General features: G+C 38.8%; 1 protein-coding gene and 1 non-coding gene across 2 annotated transcripts in view; both read left to right on the forward strand.

Moving 5' to 3' along the window:
• The window catches only part of LOC124285577 (chromodomain-helicase-DNA-binding protein 8-like), a 53,711-nt gene extending 26,706 nt beyond the window's left edge, over positions 1 to 27,005 (forward strand). Inside the window, 41 exon segments of the mRNA XM_046721832.1 lie at positions 68 to 132; positions 1,057 to 1,174; positions 1,378 to 1,605; positions 1,979 to 2,106; positions 2,584 to 2,772; positions 3,259 to 3,313; positions 3,430 to 3,606; positions 4,032 to 4,193; positions 4,438 to 4,518; positions 4,606 to 4,762; positions 5,001 to 5,208; positions 5,425 to 5,620; positions 6,319 to 6,483; positions 6,844 to 7,023; positions 8,134 to 8,244; positions 8,426 to 8,694; positions 9,224 to 9,311; positions 9,505 to 9,607; positions 9,744 to 9,894; positions 10,146 to 10,235; positions 10,538 to 10,638; positions 11,385 to 11,502; positions 12,275 to 12,402; positions 12,786 to 12,904; positions 13,121 to 13,194; positions 13,300 to 13,399; positions 13,401 to 13,512; positions 14,274 to 14,487; positions 14,888 to 14,930; positions 14,932 to 15,037; positions 15,389 to 16,059; positions 16,382 to 16,489; positions 16,581 to 16,853; positions 18,098 to 18,194; positions 18,818 to 18,942; positions 19,452 to 19,523; positions 19,997 to 20,129; positions 20,322 to 20,500; positions 21,278 to 21,400; positions 22,016 to 22,120; positions 22,505 to 27,005. Coding sequence (XP_046577788.1) covers positions 68 to 132; positions 1,057 to 1,174; positions 1,378 to 1,605; positions 1,979 to 2,106; positions 2,584 to 2,772; positions 3,259 to 3,313; positions 3,430 to 3,606; positions 4,032 to 4,193; positions 4,438 to 4,518; positions 4,606 to 4,762; positions 5,001 to 5,208; positions 5,425 to 5,620; positions 6,319 to 6,483; positions 6,844 to 7,023; positions 8,134 to 8,244; positions 8,426 to 8,694; positions 9,224 to 9,311; positions 9,505 to 9,607; positions 9,744 to 9,894; positions 10,146 to 10,235; positions 10,538 to 10,638; positions 11,385 to 11,502; positions 12,275 to 12,402; positions 12,786 to 12,904; positions 13,121 to 13,194; positions 13,300 to 13,399; positions 13,401 to 13,512; positions 14,274 to 14,487; positions 14,888 to 14,930; positions 14,932 to 15,037; positions 15,389 to 16,059; positions 16,382 to 16,489; positions 16,581 to 16,853; positions 18,098 to 18,194; positions 18,818 to 18,942; positions 19,452 to 19,523; positions 19,997 to 20,129; positions 20,322 to 20,500; positions 21,278 to 21,400; positions 22,016 to 22,120; positions 22,505 to 23,611 — 7,029 coding nt within the window. The 3' untranslated portion in view covers positions 23,612 to 27,005.
• On the forward strand, positions 11,971 to 12,072 carry LOC124285755. The gene has a single exon (XR_006900883.1). It is a non-coding gene; the product is annotated as a small nucleolar RNA U6-53/MBII-28 (small nucleolar RNA).
• Positions 27,006 to 27,197: the final 192 nt, after the last annotated feature.

Consider the following 27,197-nt stretch of genomic DNA (forward strand, 5'->3'; position numbering starts at 1 on the left):
TGAAAGAGTTTGTGTAACTGTTTTGCTTTATGGGTTGGTATCTACAAATGTTTAAATTGTAATGCAGGACGGTGATGATGGATCTGAGGAGCCTGAAGAAGAGGAGGAGTTCTTTGTCAAGTACAAAAACTAGTGAGTACATTTCCTGATCATGATTTATTACTATTTCATCTACTTCCTCTCTACATGCTCTCATTTACTGCACATTTGAATAGGTGGAGGGCATATTCCAAACAGGCCATCAGGGGACATGTCAAATAGAGACAATAACATGAAAAATGGTTGATGTCAAGGTCACAAAAAGTAGGGCGGTTGGGTAGCCTTGTGGTTAAAGCATTCGCTCACCACAATAAACACCCGAGTTTGATTCCCCACATGGATACAATGTGTGAAGCCCATTTCTGGTGTCCTGCCGTGATATTGCTGGAATATTGCTAAAAGCGGCATAAAACCTCTGGCTCACTCATGAACTCATGAGTCATGAACAGTATGTATCTTTGTGACCTTCATTTGCTTCAGTTACTACTTTGCACCTTCTATGGATGAAACCTGAGTATTGTTGACATGGGACCAAGTAGGCCTATTGTGCATGTTCTAGTCTGTGGTTCAGATTGACGCTTTCATACAGGTTTTCTTTTGGGCTCAAGTTTTGTGATTCAGCAGGCCTCAGACCGTCCTGTACATTGTGTTGTGATTGGAACGCTGCTGTTTCAACTGATTCATGTGTTTAAATATTGTCATGTTGAAAGACGTCATGTAAGCATGGTTCTCTTGAACCTATCACATACCCTGCCAGCTGCAATTCAACTGCATCATATATTTGACGCAGTGGATTGTGCTTCAGTGTCATGTTGAACAGGTCCTGAGAAGACAATCTTAAGCAAAACTTTTTGCATTTTGAGGCCCATCTTGTATAAGTCTAATTCCATGTGTCGAACATACATGTTGTGTTGCTCTTGGGTGTATCTGTTTCTGTTATGTAATTTCTATGAGTATATATTTGATATATTGTAAGTTCGTCTGTTAGGGGCCTAACCATTTGACTGTCTGTTACAGCTCATACTTGCATTGCGAATGGAGAACGGTTCCAGAACTGGAAAAGGATAAGAGGATACAGTCCAAGATCAAGAGCTATAAGTTGAAAAAACTACAACTTAATAGCATTTTTGACCAGGTGAGAACATATAATATTCTTCAGTGTATATACAGTCACTTCAAATCATGAAGTGTTCTGATTTTATTGGAGATGATTGTTAACAGTATATTTACTACTGTTCTTTCAACGAGAAAGCGGAAGATTTGTTATTTGTTGTCTCGGTGACATTTGTGGGTGTTGGTGTAAATGCAATGATACATTGGGTTTGATTACTTATACAGAATGAAGATGATGAATACTTCAACCCAGACTATGTAGAGGTTGACCGTGTGCTGGACATGTCTGTGACCACTGACCCCAACACAGAGACTGAGTTGACACACTACCTGGTCAAGTGGCGTGGTCTCTCATATGAGGAGAGCACATGGGAACTGCAGCAAGATGTTGACCCAAAGAAAGTGGAACTCTTCAAGAAGTGGAGGGAAGTTCCTGCAGAAGAAGATAGAGCTGTGAGTAGGAAGTTTGTCATATGTTAGAGTTGTGGAACATCTTTGTGCACCTCTGCCAACGGTTTCAAATCACTTTTAATAAATGTTTCTATGCAGGTGTCATGAATAAAACATAAGAAAGCATGTCAGTGTTAATCATTTGCAAAAAGTTGAAGTGCCTTCTTTTTACAAAATGGGGCGGTGGGGTAGCCTAGTGGTTAAAGCGTTGGCTCATCACGCCAAAGACCCGGGTTCGAATCCCCACATGGGTACAATGTGTGAAGCCCATTTCTGGTGTCCCCCGCCGTGATGTTGCTGGAATATTGCTAAAAGAGGCGTAAAACCAAACTCAGTCAGTCAGTCTTTTTTACAAAATGGCATGTTTATCCTTCAGGAAATTGCTCGTCCTAAACCTAGCTCGTGGGAGAAGTCGGATAAGACACGGACATACAAAGGAAACAATACACTGCGAGAGTACCAGCTTGAGGGTGTCAACTGGCTTACATTCTGCTGGTACAATGGGTAAGATAGTTTGTCATCTTTGTAAGACCACTGGTATGTATGTTCACTCATTTTTAACTCTCAAAATATTGGCTGTAGGACAGGAAAAATAACTGACCTCATTTATAAAGAAATTGTTTTCTTAATGTACTTCATCCCTCCTAAGACCAAGAATCATCATGATGGCAGGTTTCTATAACTATTTATGTATTGTGCATGTATCAAAAACAATAGCCATTGCTAACCATCTAACAGTAATTAATGGCTATTTGAATATTCAGGGATAAACTGAATTCCTCACATTTTGTAACTTCTGTCCGCCTTTTTGGAGCAGAATTCCCATTTCATTTAATAATTCTTGTTGAAACTTGCTATAGGAGATCATTCTATTGTGAATTTATTTATTTTTGGGGGGTGGTGTGTGTGATTTCATGAAAGTTACACTAATATAGAAGGAGTGCAGTGCTTGTTTCTGAGTTATGCTTTACTTTCTTGCAGACAAAACTGTATCCTTGCTGATGAGATGGGTCTGGGAAAGACAATTCAAAGCATTACATTCTTGTATGAAATGTATCAATATGGAGTAAAAGGACCCTACCTGGTGATTGTACCTCTGTCAACGTTAGGAAACTGGCAACGGGAATTTGAAACATGGACAGACATGAATGTTATTGTGTACCATGGAACGTAAGTACAGACAGATTTAAACATATTTTTGTTGCAAGTTTTTATACTTTTAAATATAATAACTCATGAAGTGTGAAAATGCTTTCTCTCAATAACATAGCTCCACTGATAGAAAAACAAAGGTAGTTCACATTTTTAATATTTCTGATTTGAGATCATTTTTTCTGTATAGCATAATATGCAAATAACTGCAATTATAATGAAGTTTACTCCCCGTTTTTTATTGCAATCTTTGCAGTGGTACTATTACTATTTATGTATTGTGTGTGTGTCAAAAACTATATCACATAGAGGTTGTTCAGACAAAATGTGAAATTTGTGATCAATTATTTACTAATCATGATGATCTGCCATTTCCTGTTATGCAAGGCATTGTTATGCAGAAATGAAACTTACAGTACACTATACTGAAGAAAATATGGGGGATTTGTACATTATATCACTATGAATGTATGCTGCTCTACATTTTGTGTCTATTCCTTTCAGTTCCCCCAGCAGAAACATGCTGCAAGAATATGAAATGTACTTCAAGGATGAACAGGTGGGTTCATTTTCACCAAGCTGCTCTTTGCTTCATATTAACTGCATTATGAAAATGCTGTCAGTATTTACATGTTATGATGTGTGCCTGTTGACAAATATTTTCACAACTTTCAGGGCATCAAAATCCCGAACATTTACCGCTTCAATGCCCTGATCACGACGTACGAGGTGATTCTGTCAGATCTCGAACTCCTCTCTACTATTGAATGGAGAGCAACTGTGATAGATGAGGCACACAGACTGAAGAACAAGAACTGTCGATTAATGGAAGGACTTCGCCAGATTGATATTGTACGTCCACATAGTGATTAGTTCAAATGAAACTGTACAATTTAAGGCACTAGCTTAGCTTAGGAACATTTCTTCAAATCTCGGCAAAGAATGATGAAATAAAATGAAATCTGCCGATGATGATGGCAAGCGAAGAGTTTGTCTAGTGGACCTTGGGCACAAAACTGTTGATAATCATCTACACATTTATAAGAAATTACAAAATTATTATTTACATAACATAATGAACTGAAAAGTGGATAGTATATTAAGATTAAATTTCATAAGAAAATGCAAAACTTGATTAAACCTATTTGAGCTATTGCTGTAGTTAAACTTATTACACTACTTTAAGATCCTACTTGCTCACTATTATAACTATTATAATGGATGACCATTGCATCACCACTAGATGTATGAGTTATAATGTGAGATATTGGTTGCAGGAGCATCGTGTGTTGTTGACTGGCACTCCTCTACAGAACAACACTGAGGAACTTTTCTCCCTCCTCAACTTCCTCAACCCAACCAAATTCAGCTCATCCCAGTCATTTGTGAATGACTTTGGTGAGCTCAAGACGGAGAGCCAAGTTGATGAACTGAAAAAGGTAAAGGGTCGAAAAAGAATTAAGCCATAATAGCTGTCATAGTGTGTGTGTGTGTGTGTGTGTGTGTGTGCGTGAAAGTAAAAAGATGAGTAATAGAAAACATTGTTATAAACAAAAAATGGGTATATTTCTATTACAATGTGTGAAGCCCATTTCTGGTGTCCCCTGTCGTGATATTGCTGAAGAGGCGTAAAACCACACTCACTCACTCCTATGTTTCAACTGATATGTGATTGTATTTCAGATCCTGAAACCAATGATGTTGAGAAGGTTAAAAGAGGATGTTGAGAAAAACTTGGCACCAAAAGAAGAAACCATTGTAGAGGTAAATAGATATTTTCTATGTTGTCTATTGAGATTATTGGGATACCACTTTATAGGAGAGTACCTTAATTCACCTGTAATGTTTTAGGTGGAGCTGACGAATATCCAGAAGAAATACTACAGAGCCATATTGGAGAGGAACTTCACCTTCTTGTCTAAGGCTGGCAGTTATGCCAATGTACCTAACCTCATGAACACAATGATGGAGCTCAGGAAATGCTGTAATCATCCATACCTTGTTCAAGGTGAGCAGTCGTCATTGAATTTTCTCATGACATGTTTGCTAAAAAAATGTGCAGGTTTAGATGTGATTTATCCGTCACAGGTTTAAGTTAAGATTGAATTAAATATGGGATTAAATGAAAGAATAATATATTGTCTTACTGAAAAAGTTTATTTAATATCAAGGTGAACAATTTTATTAATATGACTGTTAGAGGAAAACCACGTGATTGAAAGGGTTTGAATGTGACATTGTTTCAGGTGCTGAAGATAAGATCCTGGAAGAGGCCAGGGAGAAGTATGGTAATGATACAGAACAGCTGTGCAGTGCCCTCGTCCACTCTTGTGGCAAGATGGTACTCCTGGACAAGTTGCTTCCAAAACTGAAGCAGGGTGGACACAAAGTCCTTGTCTTCTCCCAGATGATCAGGGTACTGGACATCCTTGAAGACTACCTCATTCAGAGAAAGTGAGTTGCTGGTGCCATTAAAAGTACTTGGGGTTTTGTATGTTAAATTGTGACAGTATTGTCTGGAGATTTGATGTGAACCTTATTTATAACAATCTCTAGATTTTTTACTTCCTCATTAAATGGCAAACAAATTATTCATCGTTTATGAATGGGATTTCTGTACTGCATTGACTAGTGTAAACAATTATTAATCTGAAACAAAATTTATTTCAGATACTTGTACGAGAGACTGGATGGTAGGATTAGAGGCAACTTGAGACAAGAAGCTATTGACAGGTTCTCGAAGCCTGAGTCGGATCGTTTTGTGTTCCTGCTATGTACGAGGGCTGGTGGTCTGGGTATCAACCTGACTGCTGCTGATACTGTGATAATATACGACTCTGATTGGAACCCACAGAATGATCTGCAGGTAAGATTTTGCTGTTAAAGGCTTGTACAAATCTGGAATGTGTTTTATCAAAGACTTAAAGTATGTGTGATTTAAGTAGAAGAACATAACTCATGAAAAGACACCTTTCAGCACAAGATAAAAATTCATCCTGGGAGATTGTGTTCTGTCTTCTGTACAACTTCAGTTAAGATCCTTTTTGTTCCCAGTGCTTATAACTTACAATAATCTAAGGCACTCACAAAAGTGTTAGTTTCCTCTATAACATCCTTAGGCTAGAATAATGTGTTCATGTTGTGTTTGCCCCATGAAGATCTAGGTTTAGAAAAGGTCGTCTTTGTTGATGCTTGTGATCATATTCCACTTGCATGTCATTTTATCCAAGTTGCAAAGATCAATGCATATAATGTCTCTCACTAATACATACTTGATTATTGACAGACCGCCACCAGATGGCTGGAATATTGCTTGATGTGGCATTAACAAGAAAGAACACTGTGTCAGTTTCACGATGTATTCATTCTTGGTGACATTTACACTTTTCTTGTGTCCTTTGCAATGATATTGCTGAAAGAGGTTTAAAATCCCACTCATTAATCTGAGGCGTTTTGTTTTTTAGACTGAAATACAAATTATCACATTTAAGAAAAAACTGATTTCATGCTTTGACAACATTTGATAAAAGGTTCAGTCAGGTTTCATGCTTTTTATTTGTTTAGGCCCAGGCCAGATGTCATCGTATTGGACAGCAGAAGTCAGTCAAAGTATACAGATTGATAACACGCAACTCATATGAAAGAGAAATGTTTGATCGTGCATCACTCAAACTTGGTTTGGACAAGGCTGTCCTTCAGTCCATGAGCGGAGACAAAAATGCCAACCCTGTAAGTTCATAGTGTAGTCATTGAGCTTAATTTTGTGATGATTAAGTCATTTAAAGCTTGTCAATTTTCCTTATTGTGATATAATTGATTTATGGTATGACATACAACCCTTTTTCACTTGTTGATTTGTATGGGGAATCAAGGATAGGACAGGTTCCCTGGAAGGAATCTTGACTAGTGTGTTGCTGATTGTATGTCAGTACAATTACACTGTAGTCTCTTGCAAACGGATGTGATTTGGGGAAAGAATATTTTCCCATGAGAGAACAGTGAAAGTATTTCTGCTGAGAATGGATTGTTCACCACCATATTAATGCTTATTGTGATCCTAACACTCACTCGTGGACTCATGTTCTACAGCAATCCCAGATGTCGAAGAAAGAGATAGAGGAGCTGTTGAAGAAAGGTGCCTATGGAGCTCTGATGGAAGACGACAAGGCTGGGGATGAGTTCTGTGAGGAGGACATTGATCAGATCCTGCAGAGAAGAACACAAGTCATTCAGATAGAATCAGAGGGCAAGGGATCAACATTTGCTAAGGTATGTCAACACTAGGGGTGTCGCGATACGCTAATGTATCGATGCATCGATACATTTTTACTGACAATACGATACGCGATACATGCATCGATTCCTATTTTAAAACTTTATCGATTCAAATTTTTATGCTATATCCATCTCCGTCAAAGTCTTGATGGTAAAATTATACGAGACCGCTCCGATAAATAGATGTAACTAGCTTTACTTAAAAAATAGGTTGGAAACTAACAGCTTTTGTGATTGGCTAGACTATTTTGATGGACCAATCAGCGAGCGCATACGTTGCCGGTAAGGTAATGCTATAAAAAGGGGCGAAAATTATGTATCGCGATACGTATCGTATCGTGACCTTAAAATCGTGATCGACGTATCGTGAGATTGGTGTATCGTGACACCCCTAGTCAACACTCACGTTGGTACAAAGGTTGGGTTAGAACCTGTCAGTGCCTGTTTGTCTTTATATTAGAGGCTCAGAGGGTATGTCTTTGTTACTTGGTCCTGTTACAATCATCATGGATGTTGCTCTGTCTACCTGCTTTGGCCCATAGTGAATTATTTACAAAATGGCATTATTTTGCTGGAATAATGCTGATAGTGTACACAGTAACAAATACTACAGAATATGAATATAAAGAAAGTAACAGTGTTTACATCAGTAGCTGGTAATTTGACATTTTGACTGAGATATCTACTCCACTCACTGTTTGCTGATTGTTGAGTTAATCCAAGCTCTTGTGTTGCTAGTTCAAATCCACAAAACACGTAAAGATCAGGGTTAGAATTGATCTTCAGCAACCCTTCTTTGTTGTAAGAGGCGACTAACGGGATCAGGTGGTCAGGCTCGCTGACTTGGTTGACACATGTCATCATATCCCAATTGCATAGATGTTCATGCTGTTGATCCCTAGATTGTCTTGTCCAGACTCAATTATTTACAGACCGCCGCCATATGGCTGGAATATTGCTGAGTGCGGCGTAAAACTAAACTCACTCAGAAACCAACTGGCCTTTCAGCTATCCTTGACCTAATTAACACTGGCAGCTTAAATTGCAACTCCATTTAATGGTATTATGTGCTTTTGTTGATATTGATGATAATCTGTGTTACAGGCCAGTTTCAGTATGTCCTCAAACAGAAGTGATATTGATATCAATGATCCAAACTTCTGGCAGAAGTGGGCAAAGAAGGCTGACATCGATGTTGATGAACTCAAGTCAAGAGTAAGTATCTTGGTTGTATGTCTGGTATGTATTTGTATGGAAGTCATAATTGCCCTGTTAAATATTTTTATGTTTTACACCTGAAGGTACTTGATATCTAAATTATTATGTCAGAAGTCCCTACAGGTATCTTGCCGAGCCTCTAATCAACATTAATTGAACTATTTCCTCTTCTCTTCAGAATACTCTGATTATTCAAGAGCCCCGTCAGAGGAAACAGACAGCTCGCTATGGTAACGAGGATGCCATGATGGAAATAAGTGACCTTGAATCCTCATCAGACAGTGGTGGAGAGGAAGAGGTCTCGGGTCTTCGTAGTGGAAGAAAGGGCAAGCGAGGTCGCCGACGGAATCGTAATGACGACGACTTTGATCCCCTTGATGATCAAGCAGGGGATGGCTTCCATAGATCAGAGTGCTTCAAGGTTGAGAAGAACCTTCTTGTTTATGGGTAAGATTAGATTTGTTTTGAACCCAGTTTTCATAATAACCTTACATTATCATGTAATGTGATTATCAGAGTTAGTTGTTCTTTGGAAACCTATGCTTGTTGTAAGTGTCCACATTCAGAATCAGGTGGTCTGGCTTGTGATCTGAATGATACATTTCATTGTAACCCAGCTGTGTCGATAAATGCTCATAATGTCAATCACTGGATTGTCTAGTCCAGATGCAATAATTTACACACCATTGTCATCTAGCTGAATTACATACAGGGGCGGTGGGGTAGCCTAGTGGTTAAAGCGTTGGCTCGTCACGCCGAAGACCCGGGTTTGATTCCCCACATGGACATAATGTGTGGAGCCCATTTCTGGTGTCCCCGCCGTGATATTGCTGGAATATTGCTAAAATCGGCATAAAACTAAACTCAGTCAGTCAGTCCTTTAAATACAAAACTAACATCTTTAAAGTGGATCTCTTGGAAAAGAAATGCTCTGAATACTACTGATTGTACATGAATAACTGCTAATTGTTCACAGCTGGGGCAGATGGTCAGAAATACTTGCTCATGCTCGATTCAAGAGAAGACTTGAAGAAAAGGATGTTGAAGTTATTGCAAAGGCTATTGTAAGTATTAGTAATGCATATCAGTCCATGGATATCACAAAGGATATATAGCTGTTCATTATAGAAAAAATTACATCCATTTTATGTTTTACCTATTAATTGATAAAAAGAATCTTTCAAAATATTTTGACATTTTAGATTGATAACATTTGCCACAAAGAAGAGTATCATATGTACCATTATTTTGTTACAGTTGGTGCATTCCCTCCAGTTTTACAAGGGAGACGAAAGAATCAAAACCTTCATCTGGGATCTTGTGTCTCAAAATGACGAAGACCAGCTCAAAAATCACTCAGGTTTGTCTAGTGTGACATTTATCATATGGAATCATACAGATAATCAGTCTAACAACTTAAAATATATTTGATATTTGTATGCCCCCAATTTTGGAAGGAATGACTTCAATAACCTGAAATATTCCTTTATGTGTAGGTTTATCTGCCCCTGTTCCAAGAGGCCGGAAGGGCAAGAAGCAGAAACAGACTTCCAAAGGCCCCGAATTTGAAACGTCCACCCTCGACTTTGACCCTGATGCCATCCTGGATCATGGGTACAAGAGACATCTGTTCCGACATTCAAACAAGTGAGTAATGAGGACCTAAGGTTTTAGAATGCTACATGTAGATCTTGTGCAGTGCTGTTGAAAATAATTTCATCCACTAGATTACATGATAATTATGTTTTGGAAAACCTTCTTATGGCAATTTCTACAAGCCCAAAGGATACCTTAAGTTTCATGGAGACGACATGACCAGAACCAGTAGGGTGGCTAACTGTTATCAACTGTGGTAAGACCGTGTATGTCTGTTGTTATAAAGTTTGTTACTCCTCCAGGGTGCTTCTGCGGGTGCGCCTGCTGTACTACCTCAAACAAGAAGTAATCGGGGATGAAGTAGAGCGAGTCTTCCAGGGTGTGCCTGCCAGGTAAGCTGCAATCCTGGAATCATTTCCATATTAATAGGTGTATATATGGTCTCTTTTATCTGCACAATAAGGAAACTGAATTATGAAGTGAAATATTACAGGTATAAAATGTGAATTTGCCACATGAGTACAAGCCCTTATCTGGTGACTCTTGCTGTGATAGTGTTTAAGTAAATGTGTCGTTGATCTTGACACTGTTTGGATAGGGGTCATATCTAATTTCCTGAAATGCCCAGCTAAGCAGTTTGACAACTTACGTCCTTGATTTCATTAGGGTTCTCAATGTTGTGTTTATTTTTCAGTGAAATTGATATCCCTTCTCCATGTGCTGATGGGGAACTGCCTGCATTGTGGTGGGATGAAGAATCAGACAGATCACTCCTTATTGGTGTTTTCAAGCATGGTGAGCAGCCTAGTTATGTCTCCCCTCAAAGGGTTGGGGACATTGTTTTTGGTTGAGTTTCTGTCGGCGTTGCCGTTGGCATCAGCGTTCCCATTGTTTCCAGAACAAAACTCTAAAACTACTTGAACAATCTTCACCAAATTTGGTATGCTGCCTCTCCATATCATGTAGATGTGCCTTTTGGGGGGTTGAGGTTGTTGTTTTTTCAATTTTATTTTTTTTCTGTTTTCATGGTAACAATTTGGACTTTGTCATTTGAAGGGTAAAGTTCGTTTCCGGAGCAAAATTCGAAACTATTTGACCCATCTTCACCAAATTTGCTATGCTGCCTCTAAATATAAATGTAAATGTGCCTTTTGGGGGTTGAACTTATCTTTCAATTTTATTTTTTTTCTGTTTCAATGGCAACAAATTTGGACTTGGTCTTTCTGAATAGTAGGGTTTGTGTTCGGAGCATAACTCTAAAACCACTTCACCCATCTTCACCAAATTTTGTATACTTAATACCAATTATTAGTAAACTTAGAAGCATCAACCATATGCATGTACTACTATAAAACACCGTGAACTTTCTCTGGGGGGTGAAGGGAGACATCTGTTTTTACGAGTAAAAACACTTTCTAGTTTTCAGTTTTAGAATCAGTATCTTAAGATTTCATGATGACAATTAACCTTCATACAAAACTGTTGACTAGGAACAAGCAGTTACGATAAATAAATGAACATTGGGTGATCTTCATTTGCAGGATATGAGAAGTTCAACTTGATGAGATCTGACCCAGCTCTCCTTTTCCTTCATCGTTGTGGTCCACCTGACAGTGAAGCACTGGCAAGAGAACAGAATGATGATTATGATGGAGAGAAGTAAGTCCAATCTTATTCCTGTAGATCACTTTGTCCAGTTTATGATGCTAAGTCACATTTGAGTGAACTCTGATTTTATTTCATATTTTGCTCGGATACATACATCACTCAGATAGGTGTAGCAGTTTTGTTTCAAATGATTGCCAGTTGAATATATTGATAGTCTAGAGTGGTATTGGTGTCAACTGTTAGTGCTGGGCTTGTGATTGACATTGTACCATAAATTAGTAAGTAAACTGGCGGTGGGGAAGCCTAGTGGTTAAAGCATTTGCTCGTCATGCTGAAGACCCGGGTTCGATTCCCCGCATAGGTGCAATGTGTTAAGCCCATTTCTGGTGTTCCCCTGCTGTGATATTGCTGGAACATTGCTAAAAGCGCGGTAAATCCATACTCACTCACTCACTCTCAAGTGAACTTTTGCACAGTAGCCAAGTTTGTTATTAAAGACTTTTAGCTTTCAACTCTGCATTCTCATGATGACTTGCCATGCTAATACAGATACTTGGATACCCAGATGTGCTGGGTAGAAAAGGTTAAGCCATGAGTTGAAGTTTCGCATAACTGAAGAGTGCATTGTTGATGATTATAAGTGAATATTTATGATAAGCTACAATGAACAGTCTATCCCTTGAAGCATGTTTGAAGGGCTAGCACCATTATCACCATGGTCAAAGGATGAGTATTCTCTCAGTTTTCTTTGTTAGTTCCTTGAGAGTATACAACCTTTTTGCATCCATTTATGCAAGTGTAGTAAGAATTTGGGTATTTGCAGGGACGAGGAGAATGATCTTGAAGATAAGTCCATGAATCTCAAGGACGATGAAGATGATGAAGACCTGTCTCAGAGCTCAGCACCAGAGTCTGTGAAGAAAACCACCAAACCTGTAATGCCTACAGATTGTAAGACATTTACTGCTGCCAGACATGCTGTTTCATGTGTACTGTTTGTGTACTTTGTACATGTAGTTCACTCTTCCAAGGGGGCGGTTGGGTAGTTTAGTGGTTAAAGCGTTCGACCCGGGTTCGAATCCCCACATGGGTACAATGTGTGAAGCCCATTTCTGGTGTCCCCTGCCGTGATGTTGCTGGAATATTGCTAAAATGGCATAAAACTAAACTCATTCAGTCAGTCACTCTTCCAAGTTAAGTAAAATGTTCTGTGCCATTTAGAAAATGAACAATTTAACATGGTCCCCGGATTACTAGTCTTAGTATAAAACATGAGAGACAGAGATACCTGAAATTTTGTTAACCTCAGTTCAAAACTATTTTGGATATTACAGATGGTGACAAATTACCGTTCCCAAATCCTTCTGAGTTGAACACACGACTGAGACGTGTAATCACTGGATATCAGAGGAACCACAAGAAAGAACAACTTCGACTCCAGCAGAGGGCCAAGGTGTGTGTTTAATATATATGTGTATGTATGTATGTATTATGTAAGCATATTATGGAGATTTGTTAGTATTTACTTTGGAAATGTTGAGAGTACAGATGGCTCATTCACCTTGAGGCAGCAAATGTTTTTTATAAAATTGCGTCCTTTGGCTATCACTGTATTGTGTAGCAACTGTAGTTTCCTATCTATGCTAAAAAAGTTATGGTCATTTTTCAGAAAATGGAAAGACGATCGAAAGCTGAGGAAGTTACCAAGATCAGAGAAACCAAAAAGAAAGAGTACCTACAGAAGTGAGTGTTTCTTGTTTTTGTTTATATTTTTTAGGAGATAAATAGGTATTTGTATATCTTATTTGTCCTCATTTGAATGACTAGATATAAATATTTGTCTTCTAGTCGGTGGTCAAGGCGTGAAGAAGCTGACTTCTACAGGACTGTGTCAACATTTGGAGTGGAATATCACAAGCCTACTGGAAGGTACAGGTGGGACCGCTTCCCGATGTTTTGCCAGACTGGACAAGAAGTATGATGACACCTTGGCAGAATACTTCCATGCTTTTTACCACATGTGTCAGCGTGTTTGTGGCAAGTTCAAGACCCCTGAGGAAGGTAAGATTGATAAAACTACTTTAATCATGTCCATGTGTATTACTGAAAAGATGAACATTGTCTACAAGGAGAATCATTATACTAGTTGTCCCCCGCAGCAACGCGGAACGGGGGACTATGTATTCAGCAGTGTACGTACGTCCTGGTTCTTGTTAACGCGGTATCTCATGAAATGTTGTACCCATTGTCTTCAAATTTGGTGACAGCCTACATTGGGGGATTATGCAGACACCAGTCGATTTGGATGACCTTTACCTTATTTTCAAGGTCACTACGACACTTTGACCACTTTTAACCCTTGTTAACGCAATATTTCATGAACTGTTGTACCCAATGTCTTGAAATTTGGTGACAGCCTACATTAGGGGATTACGCAGACACCAGTTTATTTAGGTGACCTTGACCTTATTTTCAAGGTCACCATGACACTGACAGCTTTTTTAAGGCGATATCTCATAAAACATTGCACCCAATGTTTTCAAGTATGTTGATAGCCTACATTGGGTGATTATGCAGACACCAGTCATTTCAGGCATCTTGTATGTGACCCAAAAATAAAAAGTAATAAATGTAGATATTCCATTCTTTAGCGGCGGGGGACATTGCCATATCAGTGGCAAACACTTGTTATTTTCTGATACTGAATGAAAAGATACTCTATCAGATGTTGAGTAGTGTGAATCATCTGATTTATGGTTAAGGCAACCGTTGTGCAATACGAGTTCTTGATCTGCTATAAAGTTTATCTCTCTTTTTTTCAGCCAAGCCTCCAAATACTGTGTATGTTGATCCTATCACAGAGGAACGTGCCAGTCGCTGTCTAGCCCGCATTGATCTCCTCAACAAAATCCGGGAAGAGATCCTAGTCAATCCCAAGTTAGATGAACATATCAAACTATGTCAGCCGTCCTTCGACATGCCATCTTGGTGGCAGTGTGGAAAACATGACAAGGAACTGCTTATCGGGGCAGCAAGGTAGGATATTCTACAACATTTATTTGTGTTTCTGAGTACAGTCCATTCCAGTGTTGAATCTTTCACATTAGCCCAGGGCCTAGATTTTCGAAGCTCTCTTATCGCTAAGATAGTCGTAAGTGCCATACATTAACATTAACTTACGACTATCTTAGCGCTAAGAGAGCTTCGAAAATCTAGGCCCTGGAATGTTGTTTCAAATGATATATGACCTCACTTAGTCTCTGTAGATTTTACATTATGGATCTATAGAAGAAAGATTGTGTCTTTATATAAAAACAGTCAAGAAATATTAGAATACTGTTTGTAACATTTCGTCTGTGGTGCTTATGATGGAATGATGTCAAAAGTTATCACCTGTGACTTGTTATCATCCAGTACATGGTTTGTTATTTCCCAGGCATGGTGTAGCTCGCACGGACTACCACATCCTCCGCGATCCTACACTTCTCCTTCCATGAGATGCTTCAGGCCAAGAACCTGCGTCACCAACACAACCCGTACCAGATGATGTCCCCGTACAGTGGAATGCCTGTACCAGGGATGCCAGGTGAGTGGTTATATTGCTGCCTCAGAAGTAGGAGGCTGAAAGCATTCTGATGATGTTAATTGCCCCTCTAATACAGAGAAATTCTTGGCTTCCTTTGGGGGCAAGGGGATTCAGTGAGTAGTCAAAACTGCATAACTGAAGAATGCTAAACACATTGGTTCTCCTCGACTTCTTACATTTTGTAAGCATTAAGTTCATCTTAACCCAAGCCCGGTCTCCAATATTCTTGTACCTAAACTTTTCTTAATATATATTTGAAATTATTTGTAATCATTAATCATGAGGTTATTTTCCTGATCATGTGTCATGAAATGATGAGAATTTGTCCTTACTTGGTGTTTATTTGCACAGATACACCTTCAAAAGAAGAGAAGCCTGAAGTTGAGGATGAGAAGAAGACAGTAAAGTCTGAGAATGGTGAAGTGCAAGATGAAGCCTCAAAAGACACTAAGAGTGAAAAAGAAGAGGGTGATGAAGAAAAAAGTGCTGATGTAAAAGATGATGATGTAAAAGATGATAAGACAGAGGAGGATGAAAAGGTTGTGAAAGATGAGAATGGAGAAGTTCCAAGTGATGAAGACAATGAGAAAGTGAAAATTAATGGTGATGATCAGTTGAGTGGTGAAAGTGATGTGGAGGGAAAGACAATGAAAAAGGAAGAAATCAAAGAGGAAATGTCTCCTGAGAAAAGCGAAGAAAACAATGAGAAAGAGGATTTGGAAGACGATAAAGCATTTGTGAAATTAAAAGAGAAAGTGAAAAATGAAGATGATGAGATGAGTGACAAGGAAGTGGAGGATATTGTGAAGGAAGAGAAAAGTGTGAAAGAGGAATCTGAGAGTGAAGTGAAAGAAGAGATGAGTCCTGTGAAGGAAGAGAAAAGTGCTGTGACAGATGAAGACATGAAAGAAGAAAAGTCAACGGATGAGCGAGACCTTGTGAAAGAGAAGGTTCAGGAAATAATCAATGATGTAAAGAAGGAGAGAAAGATGGAGGAAGAACTCATGAAGGACAACTTGCCGGTATGGACTGTCAAGCTGTTATCGCTCATTTTATGCATCTTGTCTAATTTTCTCTTTTTGAAGAAGATATTCCCCAGTGATCAACATTTTTATAGTTCATTTTATATTAAGATCATACCATATACCAAGTTTATGTATTGAATTGCATAGGCAGATCCAGAGGGTGTGTGCACCCCCTCTTTTGTCCTGAAAGTTTATTAAATGATCATTGAAACCCTTGTGAAAATGAAGTGTGCGACCCCTCTTTCTCAAGAGTGTGCACCACCCCTTTCTCCAAAAGCTGTATTCACCCCTAAATTGAGACCTTTTTCATGTATTTCAGCCATATTATGGCCATGATGAGTCTGGCTACCTTGACATGGATGGCCCTGAACCTGGAGAGATCTACTCGGGAAGAAGTGTTCTGGGAACAGTTGTTGACTGGCCAAAGGTATGTATTAAATCTTTAGAAAGTTGAGTATGTAAAGTGAATTTAACATTTTTATGACGACTCCTAATGAAAACAGCACTTTATATTTAAGGATCGAGTTATTTTCCACCGGTTGGAACACATCTGCTACACAGTGGAGAATGGGGAGTGGCCATTTGCTCGCAGATCTGCAGGAGGACCTCCCTTCTTTGGATCAGCAGGATTTGACTCAAGAAGTGCCACACCTGTGGGATCATCTACTCCGAAGGGTGATGGATCGTTTATGGACTCAGATGCTGCTGACTCTTTACTGGAAGCTCCAACGCCGCAGGTGATGAGGATAAGTGGTGACAATGATAAGGACTTTGAGGTACATGTGTCTGAGGTAGGCTCAAATAATCTGCTGCCGGGATAGCTGGCTCGCTGATGGCTGCTGCTGTCACTGCTGAGGGAGATCAAACACCCACCTGCCACTTGTTGCACGTTCACCAGTGTCTTTCCCAGGATAATCCTGCTGAGAAAAAAAATTTGAATATTTATAAACAAATCTTGACTGATGGAGTTGCTGGATTAGACACTGTTGCTTGTGACAGCTTTAACTGCTGATTATTCTTTGTTTTGGGTTATGTCCTTTCGTTTCGTGAATTCATTTGGGCTGTTTTGGTTGAGCTTCCGTGTGTATTTTGTCCTTCCTCTGGTAGAAGGTAATGTGTGGTGTTACTGGGCCGATGTAACCAGTTAACAAGAGTTAGAGAAAAAGACATGCAAACAGTCATCTTCATCCACAGAGCTATACATGCATTCACATATAGGCTATAGTTCTATCTTAAAATAGACAATCTTGTGTGCTTAAAGAACCTGAGAATCAACAAATACTGCATTTTATCCTGAATTGGCAATAAGGTGGTCAAGTCTTTTATTCCCTGAACAAACCTATTCAATACCGAAGTTGATATATTTGTGCAAAGTCAGTAAGGTGTAAACAAACTACTTTCAATAGATGTTGATAACGTAACTCAAAATTTGCCATAGTAGCATTTAACCTCTGTTTATAAAGCTCATCTTTATAAAACCTTGCAAGTGTATGGATATTCAGTATGCTTATTAAAGGGGCTGCACAGCCCAGCACTCCCTTCGGATCCTTGAATGCATCGAGCACGGAATGATCAGCTTTCTGTGCTTCCATTGACTGGCATTATGCAGCATGCGCTGTGCTTAACACCCAATCATCATACGTCATTGTGCATCATCTGGTCATTCACACATGCTCAAATAACTTGCAGTTGTTACTAAAGTGCAACTTCCTATTTCCAATCCACGACAAGTATATATAATAACAATATGTATGTTGAATGATAGAGCAATCTTGACACATTGTCACTGAAGTCACCTCACTCTGCTTTTGCTGCTTCTTTATCTTCTTTGAGATTTTAATTGTCTGTAATGTAATCATTTTCAATTGAATTTTAATGTTATTGTATTAAATATAAGATTAACTATTGAAATTTTTTTCCATATCACATAAAGAAATCAGTAATGGTAATGAATCTAATAATGTTAATCATCATTTTACTTTGATAACTGTGGACTATTCTTGCTCATGGTCATTTATGCTTGTCTGTTTTTCAGGGTGAAGGTCTGAAGATGACATTCCATAAACGTGGCCGAGGCCGGAAGAAGCGATATGAAATCGATTCTGACAGGGGACATGAAAGCAAGCTGTTGGGTAACTATTTTAATGTATTACCATGGAACATATGTAACCTTTGAAAATAGTGAATGAAATATTTTCAAGCCATTTTGTGTCAGCTCATGAAATTTGAACTTGAGATATATACTATTCACACTTTGCTAAGGATCAAACAATTGATTCAACAGAAAACTATGATGTGGGGTATAATTTGGTTTAAATATCTAAGCTTATTGTAAGCATGGATCCTAGGTGTCAGTATGTCACTGCATCTTGTGGATCCCATACCTGCTATTCACAGGTGTTGTGTACTTGTCAATGACTCGTTCCATGATTTGCAAAATAGTTGATTGGTGCCATAAGAAACATTTTTATGGTTACTCAAATATCAAGTTAGATTAAAATGGCTATTTGCCTAAAGAGGGGTTACCATATCATTATTTATCTAGTTTTAAATGGATACAATTTCAAATTATAAATCTATGTTTAAGTAAAGTTGGGATTTTTTGTGATCCTTAGCAAAGTGTGAGTAGTATAAATACGGATTTTGCACATTTCAGGGTCTTCAATAATAGTATCAAGTGGTAGCTGACATTAATTAATGATGTACTAAGTCTAATAGTGTGTCTCCTGGCTACAGTCAACCGTGTATGTTTCAGCTGCAAGGGTACAGCAGCTGTTGAACCAGAGCACTCAGGGAGCAACCAGTGCAGCCTCCAGCGACAATGAGAGCCAGTCAGAGTCGGCCATGAACCTCTCAGGCTCAACACCAGGCTCGGCTTCAGTATGTAGATATCCATGCATCATGTCCCCTCACTGGGATACTTCAAAGTAGAATTATGCTTGTCCTAGGTTATTGCTGCTGTTAAAGCAGAGTTTCTGCTGTACCTACAAGGTGTCCTGTAAAATGTAGTTGAGAGGGGGCATTTTTAGGCAAATTGCTTTGGACAGAACTTGTTAGGTGCTTGAGCTAAAGCCCAGGAGAATGTCTATGTGTAAATTCAGTCTTTGGGATATTTTTTAAAGGTTTGGGTTGCCATTGTCATTCTTTCAATGCATGATATACAGGTATTAGAAACATATTTTCATTGCAGTGATGTTTTTAAAAGATTTTTGTGAATCCTGTATTAACCATGAGGGTATACTGTTCTTTAATGAATTTGAAGCAGAAACTGGGGGCACTAGAGTTTGTTGAAAAATTACTCTTGATGGTTTATGGTAAATGTTCTTCATTAGGGTAGGTATTTGATATGTTCAGTGTATGATGCTGAATGATCCAAGTATCGTTTACAGGCACTCACAGACAGCTTCCTTAATGGCAGTAATGCAGCTGATCTTGACCCAAGTCAGCTCACTGCTACACTGGTGAGTGATGACTTTTGTCTATTGGTGTTTAACAGGGATATTTTTTTCACTTGATTATAATAAATGTGAGATGAATGTTTGTTAAACAGAGATAACTTTGTGCACTGAACACAACTCAAAACTGTTGAAGATTTGGGGAAAACTTGCACAACATGGCAGTTAAAGCTGGTGCTGGCAACAAACAAAATCATGAACTATAATTGCTATAATGATAATGACTTGTCATTTCCATTCCAAATTGCAATTGCTATCACATATAATAACATAAAACTTGACACAGACCATATGAAAATTAAGCAATAAAACTTGAACAGTCACGCTAGATCAACCTGGAGGAGTTCTGATGTCAAGTTGACTTGCTTCTCAACCATGTTGATGATTATATCAATCTGACCTCCATTAGTTAACATAGTCAACAGACCTACATGAAGTATTATTTTATTAATGAATTTGAATGTGTATTAATTTTTTAGATTGAACAAGGCCTGTTGCCAGAGAAAAGACGCCGAGGTCGAAAACGTAAGGCTGAAAAGATGGCTGAGGTTGCCCTTGCTGAAGCTATTGCTAAACGCCATCAGGCCAGGATTCTTGCCAGTATAGATCCAGGTGGATATTCTGTCCTTGTCTTTCTGTGACAGTAATTAGTTCATGGTTTAATCACTGATCAGGATAAAACTTCTGAAAAAATTTATATGAGATGTTATAACACTAGCCTGCTTGTGTGAAAAACATCTTGTACATAATCTGTCTTTACGTACATTTCTTATTCGAACTGTTCAAAATGTGCTTTGATCACAGATCAACGAATTCCTGTCATCTGTCTTGAAGATGGAAGTCGTTTGTCTGGAGAAGAAGCCCCTCGGAAGAAGGACCTTGAACAATGGCTCATGACACATCCTAACTATATCATTGACCAGTCTGAGTTTGCCGTTGACGAGGAAGAACCAGGGGAGATAACCCACCACATGTCACCAATGGTTTGTGTTGTGTGCTTATTTTGCTTTATTTGACATGGCTGTGATTCAGGCTTGAAATTCTTAAGCTTACAGTAGACAACTGACTTGTATTGTAATGCTTTATTTACTGCATGCTCGCAAGGGCTTTTATAACTGTGCTTCTATATTTTTGTTTGATATTCTGCATGTACACACACATCAAATTTGACAGAAATATTCAATTTTACCTTTTATGAAACACATAAAGTATCAAATGTTCTTGACCAAGACGAGTCAGTTCTAAAAGCCCTGCTACTAAGTTAGATATTAACTGCCAAGATATCATGTTTCGTGGTGAACAGAAACACAGCAATACTATATAGACATTAACAAGTATTTAACAAGGAAGTATAAAGTGAAGAGCAAAGGTGTCAGAAATTTGATGTTTTAAACAAAAATTATATTAAAAAGTTATATAAAAAACATGATGAAAGCAGTGTGTTGTTAGGCTCGTTTCAGCTTTGCTTTGACATTTAATAGTAGTGATTGTTTGAATGCTGAGCTTACTTAGTTTTGTGCAGTGTTCTCCTGTTTATTTGCCTCTTGTGCTCACTTTGTAATTAAATCCACAAAGAACCCATACGTTTTCCAAACCATTTTCTTCAGTGCTTTGTCTGTGATGTTAGATATTGTATTAACCATGTGCCCCGCAGCAGGGAGAACCCTGCACACTGCATGGAGGCACCAGCCTTTCAGGACTTTTCTTTTTGCGGTTCTGTTGTTGCTACAGTATGCCATTTGCATTGTCCCGCATTTCAGGAGCACTTTGATAGGCCCAGGGGAAGGGGGCGGCGTCCACGGGTAGATCCCCGAACTTTGGATGTAGAAAGTCTTACGGGGCAGGAAAATGTCTCGGTTGTAGATCGAGAAACAGGCAAAAAGGTGAGAGGAGGATCAAGGGGAACAACTCTTGGGCTTGTTGGATCTTTGGAGGTCCAGGTTAATTATTTCAATAATCATTAGGTATTCACGTATGGATATGTTGAGCTTACTCTTTGTTGGCTGATGTTACATTTTGCATGACTGCACATGATTGTTGCACTTTAGTGCTGTGCAATTACGGTTTTATCACTGTATGCGATCACAGAGGAGTTGTGAAAAGTGTTTGTCAATATATTATTGGAAAGTGTTATCAGTGTATTATTGGAAAGAAATTCTTATGCATTACTTAACAAATGAACATTTTTAACCTCAGTTACCTGTTGCATGAATAGTTAAATTGCCAGAAATAGATACTTACATTCTATGCTAGATTTGCATCTAATACATTATAATTGCATGATATAGTGACATATAGCTGCTTCGTCACATGTACAATATGAAATATACGCTAACCAATATATGCTAACGTATGCAAGGAGTATGAATGTTTATTAGGATGTGTTCCTTTTAATTACTTTGTTTAAATTGTGAGACTTATATCAAATGATGAAAAGTTAAGAATACTATTTATTGTCATTTACTGCTTGTCTCTGATGAATGTCAATGTACCTTCAGATTACGGGAGCCAAGGCTCCGCCACTTAAACACCTTGCGGAGTGGCTGGAACAGAACCCTGCCTATGATGTGGAGGCTAAGTGGAGTGAGTTGGTTCGGGCTAAGGTAAGTGCTTTGATAATACTAAATCTTAACCTGAATGGTGGAAACAAGTCAGCTATTTATACACCTTTAATGTGTGTGTGGTGGAGCCAGTGACTTGTCTGTACCCTGTTTAAAAGTTGCTTCTTACTCTCTTGTGTGCTGGGATATATCTGGGTGACTGTTAAAAGTGGCATTAAAACTTACTCATTCTTCAGTGAATGAAATTCAAACTAAGAATTATGAATTATTTTCCTCAGCTATTAAACACGATTTCATACATTAATTTTGAAAAGGACTACATTAAATTGAATTAAGAAAATGCAGTATAGTCATTTTTGTCTAAATACATTATACGTAATTGAAATGAGCTTTGTCTTTGTCTGCTAAAGTGGCCTCTTGTTTCAGGGCACACTACCAAAGAGTATGGATTCTCGGATGCTAAAACCCTCAGGACGAGGTCGTAAACCAAGAGAAAGTATGCTCCATCCATCGTTCCTAGGTGGAGAAGTGGGCTACCCTGCGATGTCCATGGCGGCAATGTCCGCCTTCCCGGGAGCCGGGCTTTTGGGAAGCTATCCTAAACTACCTCTGAATTTGCCTTTTGGTGCAATACCTAACCTGGGAATGGTTAACCCAATGCTTGGACTTGCTGGCTTTGGCCTACCGGGAATGCCCATGGCTTCTGCTCTTGGAAAGTCAGAAACTGAAACTAAAGAGAAAGACTCAGAGAAGGGTGAGGGTAGGGAAAGACGTAAAAGTGATAAGTCCTCGTCCTCATCATCCTCAACATCAACATCAGCAGCGCCACACCCTTCATTCCCATCAGCATTCTACTACAACCCACTACTGTATAATCCTATGTTGGCTGCCCAGAGTCTTCGTAACTTTCCCCTCCCATCAAATATGTCCTCGTCCTTTGCCTCCATGGCTCAACATGGTGCACTAAATGGGCGGCTGGAGTCTGAGTCGGAGGAGGAAGCAAGACATGTTGATGATGAAGCTGCTCAGGACAAAGCAGAGGATCTCTCTGTTACCAAGAAGTCCTCTCGTGGTGAACCTCATGATTTGTCTGTGAAAAAGAGCAGTCGTGAAAAGAGTTATTCCAAGGAAAGGTCTCATAAGTTACAAGATCATGCTACAGATCTCTCAGTTAAAACCAAACCAGATGTGAAATCAAGTATTGACAGTAAACTCAAAGAAGACAAAGTCAAAAGGATGATGAACAAACCCAAAATATTAGGATCATCAAAACTGAGTAAAATTGTGGATACTTTGAAAGACAAGGTTATGAAAATCGACAAGAAACCAAACGACAACCCCTCTGAAAGTTCTCCCAACAAAAGTGACAGTAAGCCCACAAAAAGTAAAGGAGAAAAATCAGAGAAATCTGTTAAGAGTCCAGTTGAATCTGTACCAGATGAGCCTCTGGCTTTGGACAGCAAGTCCAGTTCTGAGGGAAATGTGGAAACAGGTGAAGATGGGGGTGGCGAAGATAAAGAGGAGAATTCTTGAACAAAGTGCTCTGACTACATACACTCTGTGCTACAATCAAAAGTGATGGCCACCCACCTGCCTCCATTCACCAATATGTTACTGTCACCTCCATGAGTCCATGTACATGTACAAGTTTCATTCTGGGGAGTGCGATGGCATTTGATACCTCAGCGTGAATTGTTGTGGTCACTTGTGCTACAGGGGGCTATATACAGGCCCTTGGACAAATAAGCATTCACGCAACATCACCCACTCTTCTGACCATGCCCGAATGGACGGATTGACTCGTTGCATCATTCCAACTGTCTCTTCAGGGAGGCTGTCACTAACTGTGGCTCAGTGTCTTGTGGGCTGCTCTCAAAACCCAGTGAATTCATCAGAACCCATATGGTGTATTCCCTTCAACCATTGAAACTTCTGCCTTGGATACTTCACCAAATACCTCAGTATTAAAACTGCTGTGTTTCATATAAACCCTCTATGCATGTTTTCACCTGGCTTATTGTGGAAGCTAAGGATGCGCACACACACTGGGCTAACTACCGTGGGCTGCTCCAATTTGTTTAACCACTGTTGTAGATAGTATCCTCTCGCTGTCTGTCACGCCTGTTCATACAGTTGCTCCTCATCCATGGCTTTGTAAATTGCACCTGTTTCATAAGACAGAGATAAAAAAAACTGGTCTCAGGGCATTTTTTGTAGAATTGTATGAATATATTTTGACACGGAACTTGTAGTGGTATTTACCTTGGCCTGGGCGCAGAGAGAGCACCAGAGCCAGTATTTTGGTATTACAGCTAATTTGATTGAAGGCAATCATTAAGGGGAGACAACCCCTCTTCTCCCTCCCTCCCTCATTACCTCATAAGACATTACTGACCCAGTTGTACTGCAGTGGTCTGGGGACTACGTGTATATACTACTGTGTTGAGTTTGTCGGACTTGTCGATGAACAATTCCTTAGCTGGTAGTATTTTGTTGGGATTTTGTGTTTTACTCACGTTCATCCTCTGCCTGTGGCAAGATGGGCGTTTCCATGTGATGTGTCTTTGTTACCTTCTTCAGTTGTGTGGTGAGCCGTCAGTCAATATGTTTCTAGTATTTTCACTGTATCATATTCAATTTACATGAACCATTGCTGCCTCGGTTTATTTGAACTAAGTCAAGCATCTCATGAGATTTCATTAAAGAGTGTATAGGTTTACTTAAGCTTGAATGTTTTTCTTATGTTTTAGACATAATCAGCAAGAAACCAAGGCTGGGAACTTAGGAGACATGTTGCTTGTTGTGTTTGAGAGACTGTAGAAACCATTAAGCGAACTAAGAATGTAATGTGTGCACCATATTGAGAAATGAGAATGAAAGACTTCTCAGACAGTAAAACTTTTCTCCCAGATCTCTCTTGGTCGTGTTTTTTTGCTGATTTTGTCATATCTTATTATGACTGTTTATTTTGTGTCAGAAGTCTAAACCATAATCATCTGGTCTGGTGCCCGCATGAAATGTTGCACATTTATTTTGCAGTCTATATTATTGCACAGATTCTTTTACCATGAAATTTGACTTAGGTGTTATTATTTATGATTGTATACCTTATAAAATCCTGAAACTGATGTGTAACCTCGTAAGTTAGTATTGTTCTGAACATTGATTTGCACGAACTATTGCTCAACTGTTAGGAAATGAAAAGAGCGGGTAAAGTTTGTACAGATTGAATGCATTAATTTATCTAGTTTGGAAACATGCGTGCCAGAATCTTGTACAAATGCAGGGTGCCTAACTTATCTGCATGAAAGCTTTCCATATTAATTTGCTTATTAATTAAATATTTTGAAGATAGCTGATCAATTTTACATAGGAGTGGGCTGATGATCTGTTCGTCAGTATTGTTGCATATTTTTTGTGACATTTTGTACATGTTTGGTTACTTTATGTAGATAGCTGTTACCTTTTTAGTTTGCATAGACTTTCTTGTGTGGTCAACACAACAGCCATATTGTTTCTTCTTCTTTTTTTCTTTTTTTTTTTCATAATGGGCCAGAGGAGGCCTAATATTTGGTCTGAAGTTGAACTGCCATTTGTATTTAATTACTGCTAGGAAGTTTTGTAAATGTCTGTACATTCCTATTGCCGTGTCACAACGATTGGCCACAGTCACTATAACTTCAGGTCATGTCACTAGCAACAGCATTTGTTTCCATCATGTCATAGATCTTACTGTTAATACCCCTGTCACTGGCAGTCATCATGACTGCTAAGGGGATGCTGACTTTATTCAGTAAGACACACCAGCAGTCATCATCACTACTTGTGGGATGGGTTCTGATTTGTTGAAGTACCCATGTCACCAGCAGTTATTATCACTGCTTGAAGGGGCACTGTCTTGTTTCAGCACCACACGGACCATGATAACTACTTGTGGATGTGTGCTGTTTGTTGCAGTACTCTTTCACCAGCAGTCATTATGTTTGTGTTGTGGGTGGTGACTAGTTGCAGTAGCCATCACCAGCAGTCATGTACACTACTTGTGAATGGGTACTGTCTTGTTGCAGTACTCCACTCACCGGCAGTTCTTGTCACTGCTTGTTGGGATGCTGACTGCTTTCTGTAGCCTTCTCACTGGCAGTCACCATCACTACCTAGGGGTACTCCTTTGTTACCTGACGTTGAAAACCTGGCTTCAGGAGTCATTGATCCTTATAAACCATTCTTTCAGCCTGTTCTGTCAGATCCAATATTCAGAAATATATTGTCCTTGATTTTAGTAGTTCATCATTTCAAACAGTTTGATGTTACAAACCCTAAATCTAATTTCAAATGTGTGATATATTTATTGAATAATGTAAATTTAATATCCGTTTTCCTCAGCAATATCCGACTCCAGAGATTGTTGTTAGTTATTTATTACCTGTTAACATTTCCATACCTGAATGAATGAAATCAGTGCATTGTAAAACTTATTTTCAGCAAGTGGCACCATCAGTGTCTCAAATAGGTGTCTCTTCCACCGATCATTTGACATGTGAATCATTCTACATATGTACAAAGTCACATGACACAATACTACACATGTTCTACTTAAATATATTTTTTCCTGTCTTGAGGGCAGATCAAGTGTATGTTAAGATGCTCTGAAATTTTCAGTAATAAACATTCAGATCTACAAATTTGTTTCATTTTTGATATTCTGACACTTTCACCTTTTCCCCTGCACTCTTCCTGAAGCCAGGTTGACCATTGTGTCATAAGTTATTGTGGTAAATTATTCACTGACCAATTCATTTATGGTGAGCCAGTTTCTACATGAATGTTCTGGTTCAGTCACTATTTAATCAGCATGTAAGTATTTATTGGAGGAGATGAAATTTTGTATGTATAATTATTTTTATTAAGATATGGCTTTGGTGTTTCATTGTTGTTAATGTTGTATTTTACCAGTGGAGGAAGAGAATGGAATGTGGTGGACACTGGGATTGACAGAAGATATCATAATGGCGGGTTAAGCCAACCCAAATTCTGAGGAACATGCTTTTATACACATTCACAATGATTCCAAAATGAATGCATCATGAAAATAATTACTTGAATTTGACCGCATTTTATT

This window comes from Haliotis rubra, unplaced genomic scaffold (assembly GCF_003918875.1).
Source record: "Haliotis rubra isolate DU_JTF1 unplaced genomic scaffold, ASM391887v1 Scf11, whole genome shotgun sequence".
In the NCBI taxonomy this organism is placed as follows: Eukaryota; Metazoa; Mollusca; class Gastropoda; order Lepetellida; family Haliotidae; genus Haliotis; species Haliotis rubra.